General features: G+C 48.9%; 1 protein-coding gene across 4 annotated transcripts in view; it reads left to right on the forward strand.

The window, feature by feature from the left end:
- Positions 1-20,086, forward strand: part of RARB (retinoic acid receptor beta) — a 732,098-nt gene that overhangs the window by 687,331 nt on the left and 24,681 nt on the right. For all 4 annotated transcript variants that reach the window (XM_032408806.1, XM_032408805.1, XM_032408807.1 and 1 more), the window contains one exon: positions 15,711-15,871. In XM_032408806.1, the coding sequence (XP_032264697.1) occupies positions 15,711-15,871 (161 nt within the window). The remainder of the gene's footprint in view (positions 1-15,710; positions 15,872-20,086) is intronic.

Consider the following 20,086-nt stretch of genomic DNA (forward strand, 5'->3'; position numbering starts at 1 on the left):
GTGCACCCTTCAACATCCCAGGAGGAATGATAGGCAGGGCAGCAGATAACTTTTCTTTAGAGAATTCCCAGAATCTTTACATCTTCCCACCAGCTCTGTGTGAACTCGATTTCTGTCTTTGTGAGGTTCCTTCCAAAACAGCAGCAGGTAGTGCAAGGACTTTAGAGAAACTATGAGTACTTACTTACTGAAGAAGAATTGGGATTTGGGGAGGAGAATGTCATTGGATGTCACTATAACCTGGCAGGTTGGCTTTTTTATGAAGCTTGGTAGAATTGAAAGGTCCCTCACATCTCCAGAACACCTCTCAGCTACCACAGCCTCAGGTCCCTGGGTCTCTTTCTGTTCCCAAGATCTTGTTCCTGCTTTCCCCTCAGCCTAGAATGTTCTTCACCTAATTAGCTGCCACTCGGCTCCAATATTCCTTGTCATGGGAACTTTTCTCTGGCCACCTTCCCCTTCCCACCTCCCATTGGGTGGGATCCAGTGTTCCATGTCTCTTTTGCCCTTACTGCTCCGGGGTATAATGACCCATTATTCTGTACGTCATTAGGTGAGGAGAGCCTGCCTCTCCTCTGGACCAGGGGTCTGGAAATACTGCAGGCCATTATCAGGGGAAGGGAAGGGGGATTTCCCAGAAGAAAATGTCTCTGGGGGCACTGGTTTGTTGCTGGGTAGAAAAAAACAATGGATGCTTTGGTTCTGTTGCCTGATAACTGAAATAAACCAAACATGGGAGAAGGTGGGTATTAAAGTATTTTCTTTTTTGTTAAACATGCTTTCTTCCCTAATTTGGATTTACTGCACAAACAACTTCTTAACAATCAAGGACATTTTCTAAAGTACGGGATTACAAACTACATTCAACATCCTACATCCAAATGTGGCCTCCAGCTTGTTCTGGAAATAGAAAGTTCTGTTGGAACCCAGCCATGCTCTTCATTGACGTACAGGCTCGCCTCCTGTCACCCTACAATGGCACAGTAGTTGGCAACAGAGGCTCTGAGGCCCACGCAGCCTGCTACCTATCTGCTGGCTGGCGTTTTACGGAGAAAGTTTGCCCCCCCCCCCCCCCCCCCCCCCCCCCGCCCGGGGGTTGTTTGCGGAGGGGACCCCCCCCCCCCCCCCCCCCGCCGCCCCGGTCTAGACTGGGACTTGATGAGGGAACCCCCGGGCTCCCTCACCCTTCTATTCTCTAGCAGCTGTCACAGTGCGGGGCGCAGGGTGATGTAGGTGCCCTATTTGAGTTAGATTATTGAGTTAGATTTGAGTTAGATTATTGAATGAATGAACAGGCAGATTAATCAATAGCTATTCTAGCTTGTAGTTTTAATTTCTGTGACCAGCTCTTTGCCGCAGTGCATGTGATCCTTTCTGCCTCAAGGCCCCCACCTTACTGCTCCTTGACCTCCCCGCTCATCAGGGAGGCTTCTCCTGCCCACCTTTCCTTACACCACAGCCCCTGCTCCTTCTCCGTCCCGTATGTGGTTTGTCTTCACGACCCTTGTCATCATCTGACATTATATTGTCTACGCATTTGTTTATGGGCGGCCTTCCCCAAGAAGAAAATAATCTCCCAAGAAGCCGAGAACATTGCTTTGTTCACCGTTACGTCCCTGGTATGGTGCCTGAAACACAGTTGGGCACCTGGTAAATATTTTTAAATCAAGGACCACATTTAAAATTGACAGCCTGTAGCCCAGGACTATCCTTGTATGTCCTCCCATGGTGTCTTGGATGTGAGCTGTCTTCCCGCTACATCCCAAACGCTGTCTTATCCTGATGGCCACACCCCACCGGGTGGATTGGTAAGAAATAGCGGGCCATAGGTGGGCGGTGGGAATCCTCCACCACTTTCTGTTCTAGGCGCTTCTTTCCTCTCCCTGCTGAGCCCTGAAGGGAAGGCGCGGGCAGATGTCTTTTTGATTAAAAGAGAAAAGCGTGTTCTGGGTGTGGGTGTGGGTGTTAAAGGAAGGGCAGAGGGAAGTGAATTGTGCAGGTCTGTCAGGAACGTCATGTGTCATTTCTTGGACTTCTTGTTTTGTTGTTTTTTTGTTTTTTTTTTGACCCCTTGGCTGAAACGTTCCCAGGAATAGAGACTCGGTTCTCGGCTCATGTTGAGCATCCAAGTACATGGCGGGGAGCAAGGCAGAGGATGGGGAAGATGGCTTTGTTTCTTTTCCAAACAACTCTCTGGAGAAATAAATACCTGAGAATTAAAGTTGTGTAGGCCAGAAAGAGGATTTTTGTGAACTAAATAGGATTTTGGCAATCCCTCACAGATGAGGACAATTTAGGATGATCTATTTATATTGAGCAACTGATAAGTTCACTCGAGGGAAGGCTCAGTTGGCTCCAATCTGGCCGGCACTTCACGTCCTGAGATTGACTTGAGGGCTGTGGCTTGAGTCTGCTGTTTCATTTCTAATGTTTTTTCTTAGTCACACATGTGGCCTGAGAGTGACCTCTCGGTCACATCCATGGCAGCCCAGGCCAAGTAGGAAAATTCCTTCATTATACTCCTCGTTACATTCTTGTTAACACTAATCTTTTTAAAAAGCAGATGGAATCGAGAATTATTTTACGAGTTTGGAGTTAGACCCGGTTTGATTTCTGGCCCCGTCGTGTGACATTTAAGGCACGAAGGCACCGGGAATTCCATACATTGCATTCCTCCTTCTTTGTCCCCTCATCATTCTCCAAGCCAGAATCCAGCAGGTCACCCCTTTCCGCTTCCCACTGCCCGGCACCCCCACACCTCTTACCCTGACCCCTCCCCAGAGTCTCGCCCCAGTTCAGACATCCCTCTTCTTGCACTTGGAACTTCTAGTGGCCACCACAGTGCTCTCTCCACCCCCAATCATTTCTTCACTGCAAACAGAGCAACCTTTCGAAAAGGCAGCTCTGATCATGTCACCGCCACTAGAGACCCAAATGCACCTGATACCCAAGTTCCCTTGGCGAGAGTCACAGGATCCCGTGAGCTGTGGTCCAGCGCGAGTCTGACCTTGAGCCCTGGCCCTGTCTGCAGAGCCTCAGAGCTGCCCGTTCTGTCCAGGCCTTCAGAACTGCTCTTTCCTCTGCCTGCAGAGCCCTCCCGCCTTCTAGCCTCTGCTCAGCCAAAGCCCCCTCTTGCTTTCATTCTCTGCCCAGACAGATCTTAAGTGACAGCATCTCCCAAGATCTTACCTGCTCCATGCTGACTTCCAGGGAGCCTCTACAGTTTCACATTCTCTGGGAAATTCATACAGCTTTTCATGTTTGTAAACATGGGTGGTTCTACTGACCTCTCTTACAGGTTTGATTATAGAAAAACAAGTTTTCAAGGGGCTGGACTCAAGTGTATTTCCTAGGTTGAGTTTTGAAGGGCTTTTCCTGGCCTCTTCTTAACCCTCCCCACCCCCAGTCTGGCTTCCATCATCCTCGTGGCTCTGCTGGAAACATTCTCTTGAAAGTCACCACTTTCTCCATTGCCAAAACCAGTGAACTTTGCTTCCTCTTCATTCTTTATGACTGTCAGCTCCAGTGGACACTTGGCCACGCTGCTTCTGCTGCTTCACATTCTTTCCTCCTTCGGTTCCTGTGATTTGTTAGCATCCCAGTTTTCCTGCCCGCTCTTGATCTGCTTCTGTCATTGTGTCCTCTTCCCTTTCCCACCAACTGCTGGCAACTCCCAAGGATCGATTCCTAGGCCTCCTGTTTTCTTTCCTCTCTCTCGCATTGGTCATCCCCCTCGTTTCTTGGGACAGTCGTCTCTCAGATTTCAACTCCTGAATAACCTGACTTCCCGTTCTCCTGCCAGCTCCAGAGTGCCATCTCTCAAAGAACCTCTCTGGGCTTGCCACCTGGATTTCTGTCTCACGTGCCCCGAAGCCAGACTCCTCATCTTCTGGCCCAAAACTGGATTCCTTATTCCCCACCAGCTTTCCCACTTTTCTTTTATTTGGGATACCGTCAATATCCCAGTACCAGCACTAAAATATTATTGTGACCGCAGAGTCATCTTCTTCATCCCCCATATTCAGCCCATCACCAATCCCAGCAGATTTCTTCATTGGAGTGCATCCCTACATATCCCTTTTCTCCCCCCTCCTCATTATACCAATCTAATCTTTTCTTCCCACCAATTCCCAGTCTCCACTTTTTCCTCCAGGCACACCAGCCACCCTGCTCTCCTACAAATCTGATGCAGACATTTCTGGAACATTTCCTCATGTCCCCCCATCCGGAATGTTCTTCCTACCTCTTTTTGCCTCCCCACTGAGACCCATCCTCTCAAAGCCATCTGAGAACTAACTTCCCTCATAGAACTAGGTTGTTTCCAACCCTTAGGCCTTCCACATACTGTTATCATCCCGAGTGTCTCCTACCCCTTCAAGCCTTATTCATTTAAGGAATATTTGTTGAGTGTCCTTGGAAAAGACACTGCCCTGAGAATGCCAGGATGAATAAGATCTACGATACTTCTGTAGGGCACTCAGCTCAAGATTCCTCTTTCCTGTGACTTTTTTCATGACTCCCACAGACTGAACTACCAGCTCCCTCATCTGTGGGTCTAAGTTCCATCTCACAACGTACACCTTAGATTTTGTACTCCTGTTGCTTCAATCAGTGAATGAATATTCTGGATTCTAGCTCACTGCATGATAGTTATTTGTTTAGATGACTGTCTTTTACTAGAATGTGAATCTCTTAAAAATACTCCATAACTATTTGAACAGATGAAGAACTAAATTAATAGATGAATGGATGGGTGGGTGGGTGGATAAATAGATGAAAGGATAGACAAATGGATGGATTAATGGATAGACAACTTGATGGAGGAAAACAATAGGAAGGAAGGATAAATGGATGGACAGACAGATGAATAGCTGAGTGGATGGACAAATGGATAGATGAAGGCATGGATGGATGGACTGCATAAATGGATAGATGAATGGACAGATGGATGGATGAAAAAAAAACCTTGCAATTAAGAGAGACTTCAGTGGTAACCCTCCCACCCGTTGTAGGAATGCCTTTTAAAATAACTTTGAGAACTAAGATAGCCTCCAAAAATGTTAACAGTAAATTTAAATTAATTCAGATTATTAGGAAAGGAGGTTATGGTTAATTGACTAATTATATCTAATAGTAGGCTAGCATATATCTCATACATGGATCGCCAATTCTCTAAAAATTAAAATTAATAGATTGCATTTAGAATAAAAGCTCTACTGAACAGTATACTTATTTGGTGATTCTGAAAACCCTTAGAACCCTTAGTGCTTCAAGGATACCAGTGAGAATCACTTAGGTCTATATAGGCTGGAATAAATCATTTAAATGCCTTAAAGTGAGAGTTTTTCATTTAAACTAGGTATGTAATATATACAATCACACATTCACATGTAGACCATTTCTCTGGGGATTTGGGTTTCTAAAATTGATTTGACAACATGCAGGCACTTCTCTACAGTAATATCCTAAATAGGGTATTTGGCACCCATCAGGCCAACATGCAGCCATTTCTCTATCTCTTTTGGACACCTCATTGACACACAGAGGGTGCAGGCAGAGATTTGTCAAGTGTATCAAGCAGTATCTGGAAAGTTGGATCCCAAGGAGGTGAACACGGTCACATCATTTACTAAGCCAAGTTCACATGGAAAGTCCTGCCATCGAGATGAACCTATTGAAAGTTTAAAAACTGTTCAGTTTACCTATCCTCTATCCTCCCCTTAATCTCCAGTTATGCGGGCCCCAGGCTGGAGCAGTGGTCTTGCCTTGGAAAAAAATTCTTTCCTCCCTCCCTCCTTTATTTTCTTCCTTCCTGTATTTCCTTCCTTCCTTATTTTCCGTTTCTTTCTCTTTTCTTTCTCCACTGCTGCGTCAACATTTCACATCTCAAAGCATTCCATGTATATTAAACCTTCATAGTCTATATTATATATCATGTGCATTTCATTTGAGGAATAAAGGATGCCTTATCTGACTTAGTATCTTCAGTAGCTACAGGACTCAATAAATGTTTGGTGGTAAGAAATTGGTATGGGGCTCGCACTCTTTTGGTACATATTACACTAGGTTGCAATTATTTACATATCTAAATATATGTAAGAATCCTGTGTGTGATGGAAAAAAATGAATGTCCCATTTTTCAGATGAGGAAACTGAGGCTTGGGGACATTTAAAGACTATCCTGAGTTTGCACAGGTAGTAAATGATGCACTAAATGCAAGCCCCTGGAGTTTCAGCCCAGTCCTTCCCACTTGTCCATTGCACCTTTCATGTAATTTAAGACAATGGAGAACAATTTCCTAACTTCTGTGTGTTGTAACAGATGTTGGTAGGATCTTCAAACTTGAGTTGGAGGAATGGCAAATTGTCTTCTTTCTTGCCTTAACCACTGAATAAAAGCAACCGTTGATTCAGACATACCATGGGGCAAAAGAGCATGTGGGCATGTGCTGCTATTGCAGAAACACTCTTTACACAGACCGTATCAGTTAGCTATTGCCATGTCACAAACCACCCCAAAGCTCAGTGGCTGGAAACAATAAGCGTGTATTATTGCTTACAAAACTATCGATCGGCGGGGTGGTACTTCTGGGTTCACTGGGCTGTCTCGTGAGCCTATGGTCAGCTTCAGGTCGGGTAAGCAATTCTGCTCATCTTCCCTGAATGCTCACTCTCCCAGGTTCCTGGGCAGACTGGCTCTAGATTGATCTTGGACGATCTTAGCTGGACTAATTGGGCTCTCCCCCGCATGATCTCTCATTTTCCAGCAGGTTAGCCCAGATTTCTTCACACGTAGTGATGAGGTTCTGAGAGGAACAGGCAGAAGTGTGCAAGATCTCTTAATGTCTAGGCTTGGAAATGGTGTAACATTACTACCACTGCGTTCTGTTGGCTAAAGCGAGTCACAAGCCATCCCAGATAACGTGGGCTGTGGAATGGTCTCCACCTCTTGATGGGAGTAGCTGCAAAGTCAGTGCAAACAGGGTGCAAGAGGAAGATATGGAGGATTAGGGCCATCTTTGTGGTCAAGCCACATGCAAACATGGCCCCCATGTCCAGGACCCTGGAACCTCCTGACCCTCCAGTTGTGCAAGATTTATCAAAGGGTCACACTCCCCAAGAGGAACGGCTGAGTCTCTTCTCAGAGCTTTTTGCAGGCTAAGTAAAGTACCTCATTTCGATTTTAAAAAATGTTTTAAGAGGGAAAATATAAGAATGTCAAGGAGAACTGCAATTCATTTTCTGAAAATTAATTGGGTTTAGAGAACAGAAGGAATGAAAATTTTGACCATTAGAATTTATCGTGATTTAAAAAAAAAGAATTTATCGTGATAGAGATCGTTGTTTAATATTTGAAAGCCTATAACTTGCCATGAAGAATATATATACGACGCAGAGCAGGATACAGGTTTATCTGGAACAGTCTGCTGCTGAGGAATTTCTTTTTGTCATCCCCTACCCCCCCAGTCAGATGCTGCTTTGAAAGGCTGTCCATGTGCCTGGATCTCTGCTCAATCATTTACCCTAGGAGTTTGGATCCTGACTTTAAGGTGATAGATTCCTGAATCTGAGACTGCCTGCATTTTTACAAAGTTAAAAACAAAAAACACGACCACACAGTCTTTCAGATACACGAGGGCACGTTGAATTTCAACAAACTTCCACGCAGTAAACTTCAGTTTGATATAACCAAGAACTTGCTGCCCACGTATGGCTTATGGGAATAGATGCTGAACTCTAAGACAAGACCTTCATCCCAGCCCCCAGCACGTGGGATAGATAGCCAAGGACACATCCGCCTCCCATGGACAGGATTTAGGGAGAGCCGTCGCTGATAGTAAGTAGCCCATTGCTGCCAGAGGGAACGTGCAAAGAAGTTCTACTGATTATGAAGGAAGGCGTCTCAGAGGCGCTAGGCACTTTCTCTACTGCTCATTGTCAAAGCTCCTGTTTTTAAACATCACGCAGGAATGTTTTATTGTCCCTCATCTCTGGAGTTGAACTTAAGCTGTTTCCTATAGTTCATACAAGACTTGTGTCCGAAGGAAAGGATCTGTCACTTGTAACAGAGCCTCTAAACTCCCAAATCTCTTGCCTTGCAAGGATGGCCACCACACGGGGCCTGCCCGGAAAGGAATATGGCCACGGCAGGGCTGGCCATGGCAGGCCAGACAGAGGAGGAAGAAAGTATTTGGAAATAAAAGACAAAGGAAAGGCTATCCACTTGAGAGGAGGCAAAATCTCCATATCTAAAAGCAACCAGTGAGAGGGAAATGTGTTTAAAATTGTTTTGAAAGTTTCATTAGGGGGCACGTGGATGGCTCAGTCGGTTAAGCGTCTGCCTTCGGCTCATGTCATGATCCCAGGGTCCTGGGATCGAGCCCCACATTGGGCTCCCTGCTCGGCGGGAAGCCTGCTTCTCCCTCTCCCCCTGCTTCTGTTCCCTCTCTCGCTGTGTCTCTCTCTGTCAAATAAATAAATAAAATCTTTAAAAAAAAAAAAAAAGTTTTATTAGTATAATATACCACTTTAACTAGAAAGAGGTATTTGGCATTGGTACGTTCTGATAGTTCAGGGATTTTCTGTAAGTGCTTTGAATAACTCTAAGAAGCTGAGCTAGGCTGGTAGATCCTTGTTAAACTCTCAGAATGCTATGTCCAGACTATTTCCCCCATGACTTGAATATTTAATATTCTGTAAAAATTCTAAGTATGCTCCCTGCTCTGTTACTGGCCCTGTGAAAGCTAGGCCATCCCTTGCACTTTGCATTTGTTGGGGGGGTGAGGGGGGAGCGGGGTCACATCACCTTTGCCAGTCCTTGCCCACGTACTGCTGCCTGGCGGGTTGGAGCCATCCAGTCACAGGACTGTATTCACTGAACAGACGCTCCCGGTGCCCCGCCCTCAGCCGCCTCCGAAAGGCATGTGTCCGGTCACTGGCCCGGAACCTTAGTGGCAGCCTCGTTCACTACCCTCCTTTCTCCGTGTATGTGTTCAAACGTCTACTAGCGCTTACGTGGCGAGCGTGGTATTAGGTGCAAGGCACAGCCTCCACCGTGAAGGAGATTCGGATCTTGAGGGAGTATTCGCTCACCCCAACTCCACCCAACTCAACCGTGGGACCTGCTGGGCTCCGTGCTTGAGTGCCAACCCCCAAATCCTGAAATTATGGGAAAAGTATGTCTCTGTTTGTCATAGATCTGCCTATCTTCAAGTCCATTCGTTTACAGTTCATTTATATAATGAGTTCAGAAAATTATTTTTAAACTAAGATTAAACTCTATTTTTGTGGTTTTCTTTTAAGGTATTGGTGTGTCAGTTACAGGCTCTCCCCCACACAGGGAAACCAGATAGCTCAACCACCAACTGTGACCCATTATTCCTGGAGTTAGCAAGCTGAAGAGAAGAGCCAAGATGAACGGATTCCAGACTTTAATATTCAAGCAAGAATAAATAGACCATTATGCTTCCTTTGCTAAACTGAATATAGAGAATTTTATGGTCAAAACCACTGTCAATTGTATTTCCCTTTTTTCCTTCTTTTCTTTTTCTTTCTTTTCTTTTTTTTTTTTTTTGACGTCAAGGAATTTTTAGTGAAGCGTTGTTTTCATCTCTTTCTGAATCCAAGTGAAATCCACATCTTTTGCATGTTTCCTGCATTACAGTTTTATTGTGTGCGCGGAAATCAATATTCTAGAAACATGCAAAAGTGCACACATTAAAATGAACATGACTTCATTTATTTCCATGATTAGACATTCAAATAAAAGTGCTTGGGTGTCTGTTTTCATATTCATAGGTCGAGATCCGTACATCAGAGGTATTTGTATAAGTGACACTTTTATTACATTCATTTCATTTGCAATATGATAGTGGATCATAAATATGTTACTTTTATGCCACCAAATCTGATTTGTAGCACTTGGCCCTCACAAGGAGAATACTTGATATTTTATGGAGCACCTTGCGTCCAAGAAGCGCTTTGCAGACATCAGGCCCGGTTCTCCCAGGTGTGTAAATCACACTTGTGACCCTTTGGATGCCCCACCTGCTTTATCAGCCTGCTGGCTCATGCTTCCAGGGGTGGAGAGTGGTTCGTGAATGCCCTGCCGGCCCGGAGATGGTGATGAGACCTTTAATTTCTGGAAGAAAGAGGCTCAGGTGAGCTCTGTGTTGCACACAAAGGCCCTGATGGCTGACCAAACTCCACACTTAGTCACATGTTCACCTTGTCCTTCACAAGGCAGCTTTTGAGCCCCCACTGGGGGCCAGACACTGTATTGGGCCCTAAGGAAAGAGGGACAAAATATGACCTTTGCCTTCTAGGTATTCAGGCCGGGAGGTGAGGGCTGTGTGGAATGGTAATTGCCCCACACCTTGGAATGGGGCTCTGATGCAGAGGTGACAGTATGTGTCCCCTCCATCCCATTCCCCATGCCTTCCCAGGGACGCACTGCGCCTGAAAGCAGCCTGTCCACGCCCAGATCCGTCACAGGTGTGTCGGTGCGCATGCCAGCCAGCATCACCTCCGTGGGACTGGAAGAGGAAGCCGGCCGCCGACAGCACAGGCTGCCTTTGGGGCCAAGCATCAGTTGTACAGCCCAGACCACCACCCCCCAGGCTCCCCACCCACCTTCCCATCCGTCCTCTCAACTCACCTCCCCTTTCTTCAGCATCAGCCTTCCCATCCTGGATCGGCACCCCCGCCCCTGCACGCACACACCAATAATACACATACAGCGTCCTTCTCGGCACTCACCGTGTGGTGGGATCGCGAGTGTGCATGACATGCCAGAGCACACTTCCCTTCAGAGGGAAGGCCCCAGGGCCAGGTGTTCTGAGTTCAGATACCCACTACGTCATTTATAGGATGCACGGCCTTGGGCAGGCGAGTGAGCTTTCTGTGCCTCGATTTTCTTGTCTGCAAAACAGGCATAATAAGGATACTTCCCTCTCGGGTTGTTGAGTGGCCGAATATGAATAGAAGGCTTCTACAGGGCCCTGTTGCTGCTCGGTAGCTGTAATGAGCATTTCCAGTATCAGAACCCCACTCCAGTGTGAGTCACAGCACACAGCATGATAGCGACGCCGGTATTGTTATTGTATGAGTACTGCCTGTCTCTCCCCGTAAGTGAGTTCCACAGCAGCAGCGACCGTCTGTGTGGCTCAGCCGTCGCTTCAGCCCCGCAACAGATGGTACATACTAGATGCTCAAAAAATATCCGAATGAGTGAATGGACAGACAACGAAGGAACAAACGCATCCATCTGCTCGTTTGGGGCCGCTCCCGGGCGGCTTCCTCAGAAACATCACTGCCACTTGCAGCCGTGAGCCTCACGGTGAAGTCCACAAACCCTCCGTGTTCCGGTCCACCATTTCCACGTGGGAGGGCCTGAAATTCTCCCTCCTGTATGACCAGCCTGCAGAAGCCTTTGCAGTAGACGCACCACTTCCCACCTAGCGGGGCATCCACACGTCTCTGGGAGGGGGCTGCTGCCTTCGGGGAGTCTCCGAGAGGGGCCGGGTCCCCTGGGATGGTGGTGGAGCCCCGGCCCCCTGGCAGCACCTGTGTCACCCCCTGCCCCACGCTGGTCCCCTGCAAGGGGGCAAGCTCCTGCCCTGCCCCAGATGCTACTGGCCGTGAGTCCCCCACGGCTGGACCGAGCCGCCGTACCCAGGCCCTCGTGGTGTCCCGTGCCTGGCCCAGGTACCGTGTCTGCCGTCCACGGCCGTTTGCAGCCGTTGAGCAAAGCAGTTGTTGAAGCCATGTGTTTGGAACACTCATCCATCCGCTTCTGACCCTTTACGTAATTGGGGCGTTATCACGGGGGGGGGGGGGGGGGCATGGCATCCTGCCATTGCTGAGGAGTCCCGATAGTCCCAGGAGTCCTTTGATCGTGGAGACAGTAGGAGAGGCGCTCTGCCTTGGGAGGGCAGGCGCTGTCTGGAAGGGAGCCCGAGGTGACACACCGGTTCCCTGGCAGCCAGTCAGCTGGTAAGTGTGCTCAGAGTTTGGGCCTCAAAGCACAGAAGATGGAGCTCTGGCTTTACAGCTGTTAGTTTTGCAAATGGTGGGTGCTGTCTGCACAATCCAACCGAGGGCCCCCACTCAGTGCCCTGCTTCATATGGCTCACCAGGGTCCCCTTCCCGCCTGACCTCACCTGTCCCTTTCTGGCTTGGTGTAGATGCTCAGTGGGGGGCGCTCCCACCTCACAGGTAACCTCTGGGGCTGTGTTTTCTCACATGAGTTTTCCAGGTAATTTTCCAGGCGGCTGCGGGTGGATGGGGGACAGAGAAGCAGAACGCTTAGAAGTGCGGACTCAGGCCCTCCAGACCTGCCTGGGGATGGGATTCTGGGTAATGGTGTGCGTGCATGCGGTTCCTCCCTCTGCTTTTCTGTTACATCCCACTGAAATCTTGGCTTGACCACTTTCAGACAGGGGGATCTTGGGCCTCCAGCTTTGAGAGTATAGAAGTGGAATTTTAAAGCCTACCTCATCTGGTTCACTGTGGAATTTAGGGAATTAGAATTCTTCTATTGCTTATGGTGATGGCTGGCCCTTGCCAAACAATCAGTAAGTGGTATTACTATTACTGCTGTGTTAAGTGGTCAAAGGTGCCATCTTGGTTTCTGATTCTGGTCAGAGCAATTCCTAGCGTTCAGTGGCTTGTGGCCTCCCTCAGGGGTCTGGGTGTTTGTTTTTCTGATGGCAAGGTATAATTCACATAGCATAACATTCATCCCTTTAAAGTAGTCAGTTCAGTGGTTTGTAGTATGTTCACGAGGGTCTACAGCCATTACCACTGTCCAATTCCAGAACATTTTCATCATTTCATCTCCCTACAAAGAAACCCCATGCCCATTAGCGGTCACTTCCTATCTTCCACGCGCCGCAGCCCTTGGCGACCACCAGTCTGCCTTCTGTCTATGAACATCCCACAAATAGAATCTTTAGTGACTGGCGTCTTTCACGGAGCAGGATGTTGTCAGGGTTCATCCATGTTGTTCCGTGTGTAGTACTTCGCTCCTCGTATGGCCAAGACTGTTCCAGTGCGTGGATACGCCACATCTGGGTATCCATTCATCAGTTGGTGGGCATGTGGGTTATTTCCACTTTGGGGCTATTCTGAATATTGCCACTGGGAACACTGGTGTACATGTTCTACATGAACATTTATTTTCTGTTCTCCTGGGTGGACCCAGGAATGGGATTGATGGATCATATGATAACTCTATGTTAAACTTTTCAAGGAACTGCCAGACAATTTTCCTCGGGGCTCTATTCTAGAAGGACCCTCACTGCTTACATACAACTTTTGTGTTAACTAACAAAGAGGCTCATGCACAGGAGCCAGGAAAGGAGGGGACAGCTAACGTGTGCTGAGAACCCATGGTGCTCTCACACAGGCTTCCGGCCACGGCCTCCCCTCACGGACCCAGACTCTGTCCTAGAGGAGAGCCACCGGGGCATCTCTGCGACCATGCGCTTCCCTCTTCCACTCTCACGGTCCCTCCTCTGCTGACTGTGTTCTTTGCTTTCTAACTGCTTTCGACCATATGCTGCCCTCACCCCACGTCCTGCCTCTGCTAGGAATGGTCTGGGCACTTGGCCAGTCTGCCCTGGAAAGGAATACATTGGAGGCTTGAGTTACTTCACGCTGTCTTTGCCCGCTCACCTTAGATCTGGAAGTGTTCTGAGCCAAAGAACAGTGTCGCTTCAGAGTCCTGGGGGGAGAAAATCATCTGGAGGGGTATTGTTTTCTTCTCAAACATGTCCGCTCCCTTAGGAATGAGTGAGTCCAAGGGAAGAAAGCACTTGGCAACTGTGTAAACCTTCTTTGGTCTTTCTGATGCTCAGTTTGTTCATCTGTAAAATGAGTTTAAAATTACCTACCTGATAAGGGGATTAAGTGAGATACTGTGGACACAGTTCCCGGTACAATGCTTAAGATACTCAAGTGTGAATATTCTCACAGACCGCCCTCCCGCCCAGTCAGGTGTCATGACTTACGCAGACACTGGGTTTGTTCACTACCATGATTCCCAGCTATTTCCTTGCACCTTCCTGCCCTCCCCACGCCTGCCTTTTACTCTGCCCTCAGCTCCTGCCCCGGGCAGAGCCTCGGGATCACCCTGGGTGCTCTCAGGAAGGCAACGCAGGCCAAATCCTCTTAGGGCAGATCGGATTATGACCTGGGTCATTTTGCAACACAGATTCCCGGGTCATGGAGGTGTCATACACGGCCAGGTGGCATCCAGCCTGGCAACCCCTGGGTCCCCAGGACAGGCTTGCGTGGTCTAGTTTTACCTGTTGGCCTCTCTGGGTTTCAGTTTCCTTCCCCAGGAGATCCTCACCAGGGGCCAGAGCTTTGCATTACACTCAGTTTGAAGTCATCTGAGAGCTCTGTGCTGTGAGGGGAAGCATGGGCTTCTGCCGCCCCGAGCCCAGGGGCCCGACTCTGCCTGGCACCAAGCTCAGCAGAGGCAAAGACACACACCTACCGAGGGGCCAGGGGGCTGGACGGGATGCGGAGTCGAGCAGTTACAGATAACTAAGCAAATATTGAATGGACAAGTCATTTTTCAGGCCATGGGCTCATGATGCATAAATTGTTATTTTAAAATAACTTTTTAGGGGCGCCTGGGTGGCTCAGTCGGTTAAGCGTGTGCCTTCAGTTCAGGTCATGATCCCAGGGTCCTGGGATCGAGCCCTGCATCGGGCTCCCTGCTCAATGGGGAGCCTGCTTCCCCCTCTCCCTCTACCTGCTGCTCCCCCTGCTTGTGCTCTCTCTCTCTGTCAAAAAATTAAATCTTTAAAGAAAATAAAAACTAAAATAAAAATAACTTTTTATAACAGTAGTATTTTATTTATACTTTATAATGTATATAATATGTAATATAAATAATAATAAAAGATTACATAACTAATACCAACAGTCTAGGAAGCAGAAAAGCGTAAAGGGGCAAAAATCATCATCCCATCACCTTTAAGATGAATCTCTTCACAAGTGTCAGTTAATTCGGAAAACTAAGAAACAACAAAAACCAGAAGGCTTAGCCAGGAATCACGAATTATGACGCAACAAAGGTTTTATTCAGCAACGTGTCTCCCAGGCCGAAGTGGTTCCCTTGTAATGCCTCGTGAGCCATCCCCTCTGCAACCAGGGGGAATGTGCTTAGAAAAATCGTCTCTTTGAGGACCAGTCCACATAGAAAGCCCAAGCAAACAGAGGCTCTCAGCCTTCTGGGTGAGCCTCACCTCTCTTTAAGAGTGGGTTGGCAGGGCGCCTGGGTGGCTCAGTCATTAAGCAGCTGCCTTCGGCTCAGGTCGTGATCCCAGGGTCCTGGGATCGAGTCCCACATCGGGCTCCCTCCTCGGAGAGAAGCCTGCTCTCCCTCTCCCTCTCCTGCTGCTTGTGTTCCTGCTCTCGCTGTGTCTCTCTCTGTCAAATAACTAAATAAAATCTTTAAAAAAAAAAAAAAAGTGGGTTGGCAGGTGCACACGCAGAAAGGCAAACCTTTCTCTCTGCCTGGCCCTCTGGCCGCCAAACCTCTCTTCTTGGGAGATGTCTTTATGGCACCTTTTCCCACTGTTCCTGTTCCAAGTGTCAGGTGAGACCAGGCAGCATCAGGAAATGCAAACTTCCAGCTCAGGCAGTGCAGCCCCGGCCACTAGTGACCCCTGATTTGCCTTCTCTCTCCTTTCCAGCTGTCAGGAATGATAGGAACAAGAAGAAGAAGGAGCCTTCGAAGCAGGAATGCACGGAAAGCTATGAAATGACGGCTGAGCTGGACGATCTCACAGAGAAGATCCGCAAAGCCCACCAGGAAACCTTCCCCTCCCTCTGCCAGCTGGGTAAATACACCACGGTAAGAGACGCTTCCAAGCCAGGCTGCGGACCCTCGCATCCAGGCCCGCTCCCTTCTTCCCTGTCCCCTGGCCCTGGACCCGGAGGGGGCGCCCACCCACATTTGGCCCAGGACATATGTGTGGGCTGAGTGGAGCTCCGCAGTGGCCACCTCCCTCCACGTGGCAGTCTTTGGACAGTCCCTAAGTAGGATGGCTGTTTCCTCCGATCCACTCAGACATGCGTGTGTTCAAGAACCACAAACTGAGCACTCATTATGCGCCAGGCCATGTGCAAGGCGCTGGTGGCGTGAGTGAATAAGCTAAGGTTGCTGCTCGCAGGGATGTACAGTCTGGTGAGGGAGATACGTGAAATCAGTGAGGTGTTTCAGGAGTCATGACAGACACCTGTACAGAGCCCAGTGGAGACCTGGAGGGGACGCGGGGCAGTGTTCTCAAAACACCCATCCAGATGTAAGGTCCAACCGACATTATGGGGGCCCTCCCCTGGGCCAGAGTCCCGCTTGAGAGAGGAGGTCAAACCCCTGAGCCAGGGCTGGGAAGAACACAGGCGTGACTCCTTCCTGGGGAGGCAGGAGGTCCCGCCGTGCTCCCCAGAGCTCCATTAGAAATGGCTTTCACCACGGGTAGAAATAAAGAGAAGGTAGGAGGGAGAAAACGTGGGATCCAGGGTTGGTGGTGTATGTTGACTGGTCTGGGATATGTCGCTGGAGACACGTGAGGTACTTCAATTTTTTAAACTGGTTTTTGCATGTATTATGTTCGCTGACATCAATTCGCTGTGGATGGCACACAGTAGGCACTCAATAAATGTTGAATGAATGAATGAATGAATGAATGAATGAATGACTATAACTAGAATGCTGTTCTGGCCTCCTTAAGTAGCTTATGTTGCTTGCCTAAGATGCTGGTAAACGTACCTTTAAAATAATCCAAATTATCACATTGGCTGCTTTGGTGCCTTGCGTGCTAGAAAAACAATAGGATGAAAGCTCCTGAAGATTCAGAGACAAAGTGTTGATGCCAAAAGGAGGAGGACAGTGAGCACCGGGGCTGGGAAGCTGCTGGGGACGGGGTGGGGTGGTGCTTGCCTGCAGGCTCTGACTCAGTCGCTTTGGCGGTGCTGGGGGGCGGGGCTGAGGAGGTGGGGGGCATTTCTAGCAAGCTTCCTGGTCATGCCACTGAGGCTGGGCAGCAGACTGCACTTACGGAGCAGGCGCCGTGACCTGGACTTTGAGTAGCCAGACCCAGGATGACCTTCTGGGGCCCAGCCAGGCCCTTGGTGTCGAGGAGAACAAGAGACATCGGCGTGCTTCCCCCACCCATGTGGGAAGCTGTTGACCTACCCTGCCAGGCTGAGGGGAGGGCTTGATTCAGTGGACAGGCCCCCACTGAGCTTGGTAACCGCTAGCCCAGAGCAGGACAAGGCTGGACACCATAAAGGAGCTTTTATTTTAACCCAGAAGGTAAAGCAGGTCCGTGAACCAAGAGGCGGTGGAGGGTAATGCCTTTTATCAAGAGCAAGGGCGCTAGAAGCAGATGAACGTGTTTTAACTCCTGCTCAGCCACCAGTCAGCCAGGTGACTGAGTGCAAGTAACTTTGCCCAGCCTCCTTTTTCCCATCTGTAGAATGGGGATGATATAAAATGGTTAGACAAATTAAACAATTCATGAGAAGCTTCTGTGATGGGACCTGGAAATACCTACACGACAGTGATGTGGCAGGCGCACCATCCACCACACATCCGTTCACTTGGTGTGAACTGATACTCCGGGGGCCTGGCCCCGTGCCAGGTGCATCAGACACTACGGAGACGTAAGATGATTAATAACCAGTGCCAAGGAGCTTATCATTTATTCCTTTTAGAAATACTTACGATTGCCAACTGTTCCAGGCACTGTTTGGGGCTAAGTATCAAGGCACATGCATCCTGACCTAAGAAATCAGGAAATCAACTGTGAGGATGGGCCCAGGGGAAAGGACAGAAAGAGGTGAGGGGAAGGGTGGGACTGTGTTGGGAGTGAGTGGGAAGTGAGAAATAGCTTTGCAGGGGCGCCTGGGGCGCTCAGTCAGTTAAGTGTCTGACTCTTGATTGCAGCTCCGGTCATAATCTCAGAGTCGTGAGATCAAGCCCCGCGTCAGGCTCTCCACTCAGTGGAGGTGGGGAGTCTGCTTGAGATTCTTTCTCTCCGCCTCCTTCTCCCCTCCCCCTGCACTCGCTCTCTCTAAAATAAATAAATCTTTAAAAAAGGGAAGGAGAAAGAAAGGAAGAAAGAAAATAAGAGAAAGAAAGAAAAGGAAAGAAAGAAAAGAAAAGAAAGAAAAGAAAAAAGAAAGAAAGCCTTGCAGTCTTAAACACTGACTGAGGAATTTGTATTTTAATCTGTAAATAACGGAGAGCAAGAGACAGTTTGCAATCAGGAGTCTTTATTATTGTAATCACCATTATTATTACAGCTACTATTTATTGAACATTTACTACGTACCAGGGACCATTCTAAATATTCATTCTTTGACTCCCTACAAGGACGTTATAAAGCGGGTGTTGTTGCTTCCATATTACAGATGCGTAAACTGGGGTGTGGAAAAGCCAAATAACGTGCCCCATGTCTCATAGCCAGTAAGTGGAACTTGAACATGAACAGCCTGAGTCCAGGGACAGCCCTTTCAGCCACACCATACCCAGGATACATCAAGGGGGTGGTTGACAAGGCAGAATGGAAGCAGGAGCCATTGGGCATCTGGTTAGGAGGGCAGGACTGTTATCCAGGACTAAATCAAACCGTGAGCTCCAGAAAGGCAGAGTCAAAGAGAACAGTCAAAGTAGGGAGGAATTCCTGGAAGTGGAAGCTTTGGAGCCAGGTCATGAGGTGAGACACATTTTATGACAATCCCTGGGATCATTTGCTACGGTATCAGGGGTCTCCTCTCCTCTTCCCCAGGTGGGGCTTCCTTAGTGTGGCCGAGGCATTCCGCCAGGCCCTGACTCACCTGGTAATCAGATGAAATGGTGTCCACTCTACTCCAGGGGAGGGCTGGGCAAACCCAAGGCATAGCCTTGCGTCCACCTAGCATGCACACCCTGGTGTGGCCTGGCTTCCTACAGGGCCTGGGACCAAAATGCTCCTTCAGGACGGACCTCCCCGTTAGTCAACACAGCTCCTTCCCACCCCAAAAGGCAGCCAGGGATTCTGGCCAGTCTCACCGGGGCCTCTACTGCCCTCCCTTCCCCCAGCCATCCCTCGGAACCCGGTAGCCTCTCCTTTTGGATTCTCATTATACCACAGGGCTGATTCCATCTGTCTCTAGGCCAGTGAGGCTGCCTGCCCAGCCCTCCCAGAGAATGCAGCAGGGACTGGCTGGGCCCCACCCGTCCTGTGGCTCACACTGCAAGTCCTGAGGACCTGACCTGGGGACTTTCGCTGGCTGCCAGAGCTGCTTGGCTCATGTGTGGGGCACTGATACTCCTGGGGGAGCCCCCACCCAAGGACAAAAAGAAGCTGGTGGGTGAATGCCCCAGCTTCGTTGCCCCTGCGGAGGATACCTTCTCTCAACCATTTCCCGGGGGTGCCCAGCAAGAGGAGCCCAGGTGCCCACAGGGCTGGTCTTTCGTGGCTGCCTTCCCTTCCAGGACCTCCTCCCCACCCCTCCTCCAGTGCTTCCTGGGACCTCTTCCCTTCCTGCACCTCTTCGCGCTTGCGCACTGGTGCACGCACATGTGAGTGGGGGAGGGGCAAAAGGAGAGAATCTCCAGCAGACTCCCCACTAAGCATGGAGCTCCATGCGGGGCTCGATCTCACGACCCATGACATCATGACCTGAGCTGAAACCAAGAGTCAGACATTTAACAGACTGCGCCACACAGGCGCCCCTATCTGCGCCTCTTTTGCTCCAACAGGGAACATGGAGATAGAGTTTTCACTCTCTGGAGGATGATCCTCAGCTATAGGGCAGCCGACCTCCTTCCAGAAGCACACTGCCCATTTGTGGGATCGAGGCGGCTCTGATACAGTCTCTCATCTGGCTTTTCTCTTTATTTCTACTCTGTATACAGATCTAGCTCAGTTTTTATTGTAAGCAACTTGAAATCCTTTCTGGAAGTAGGTGGGGGTATAAATAAATAACGGCAGCCAGAACACATTCTCGGCAAGCTCTTAGTTCCGAGTTGAGCTTTTTTTTTTTTTTTTTTTATAAGGAGAGCTTTTTTTAGACAGGC

This window comes from Phoca vitulina, unplaced genomic scaffold (assembly GCF_004348235.1).
Source record: "Phoca vitulina isolate PV1807 unplaced genomic scaffold, GSC_HSeal_1.0 scaffold10, whole genome shotgun sequence".
NCBI classification, from domain to species: domain Eukaryota; kingdom Metazoa; phylum Chordata; class Mammalia; order Carnivora; family Phocidae; genus Phoca; species Phoca vitulina.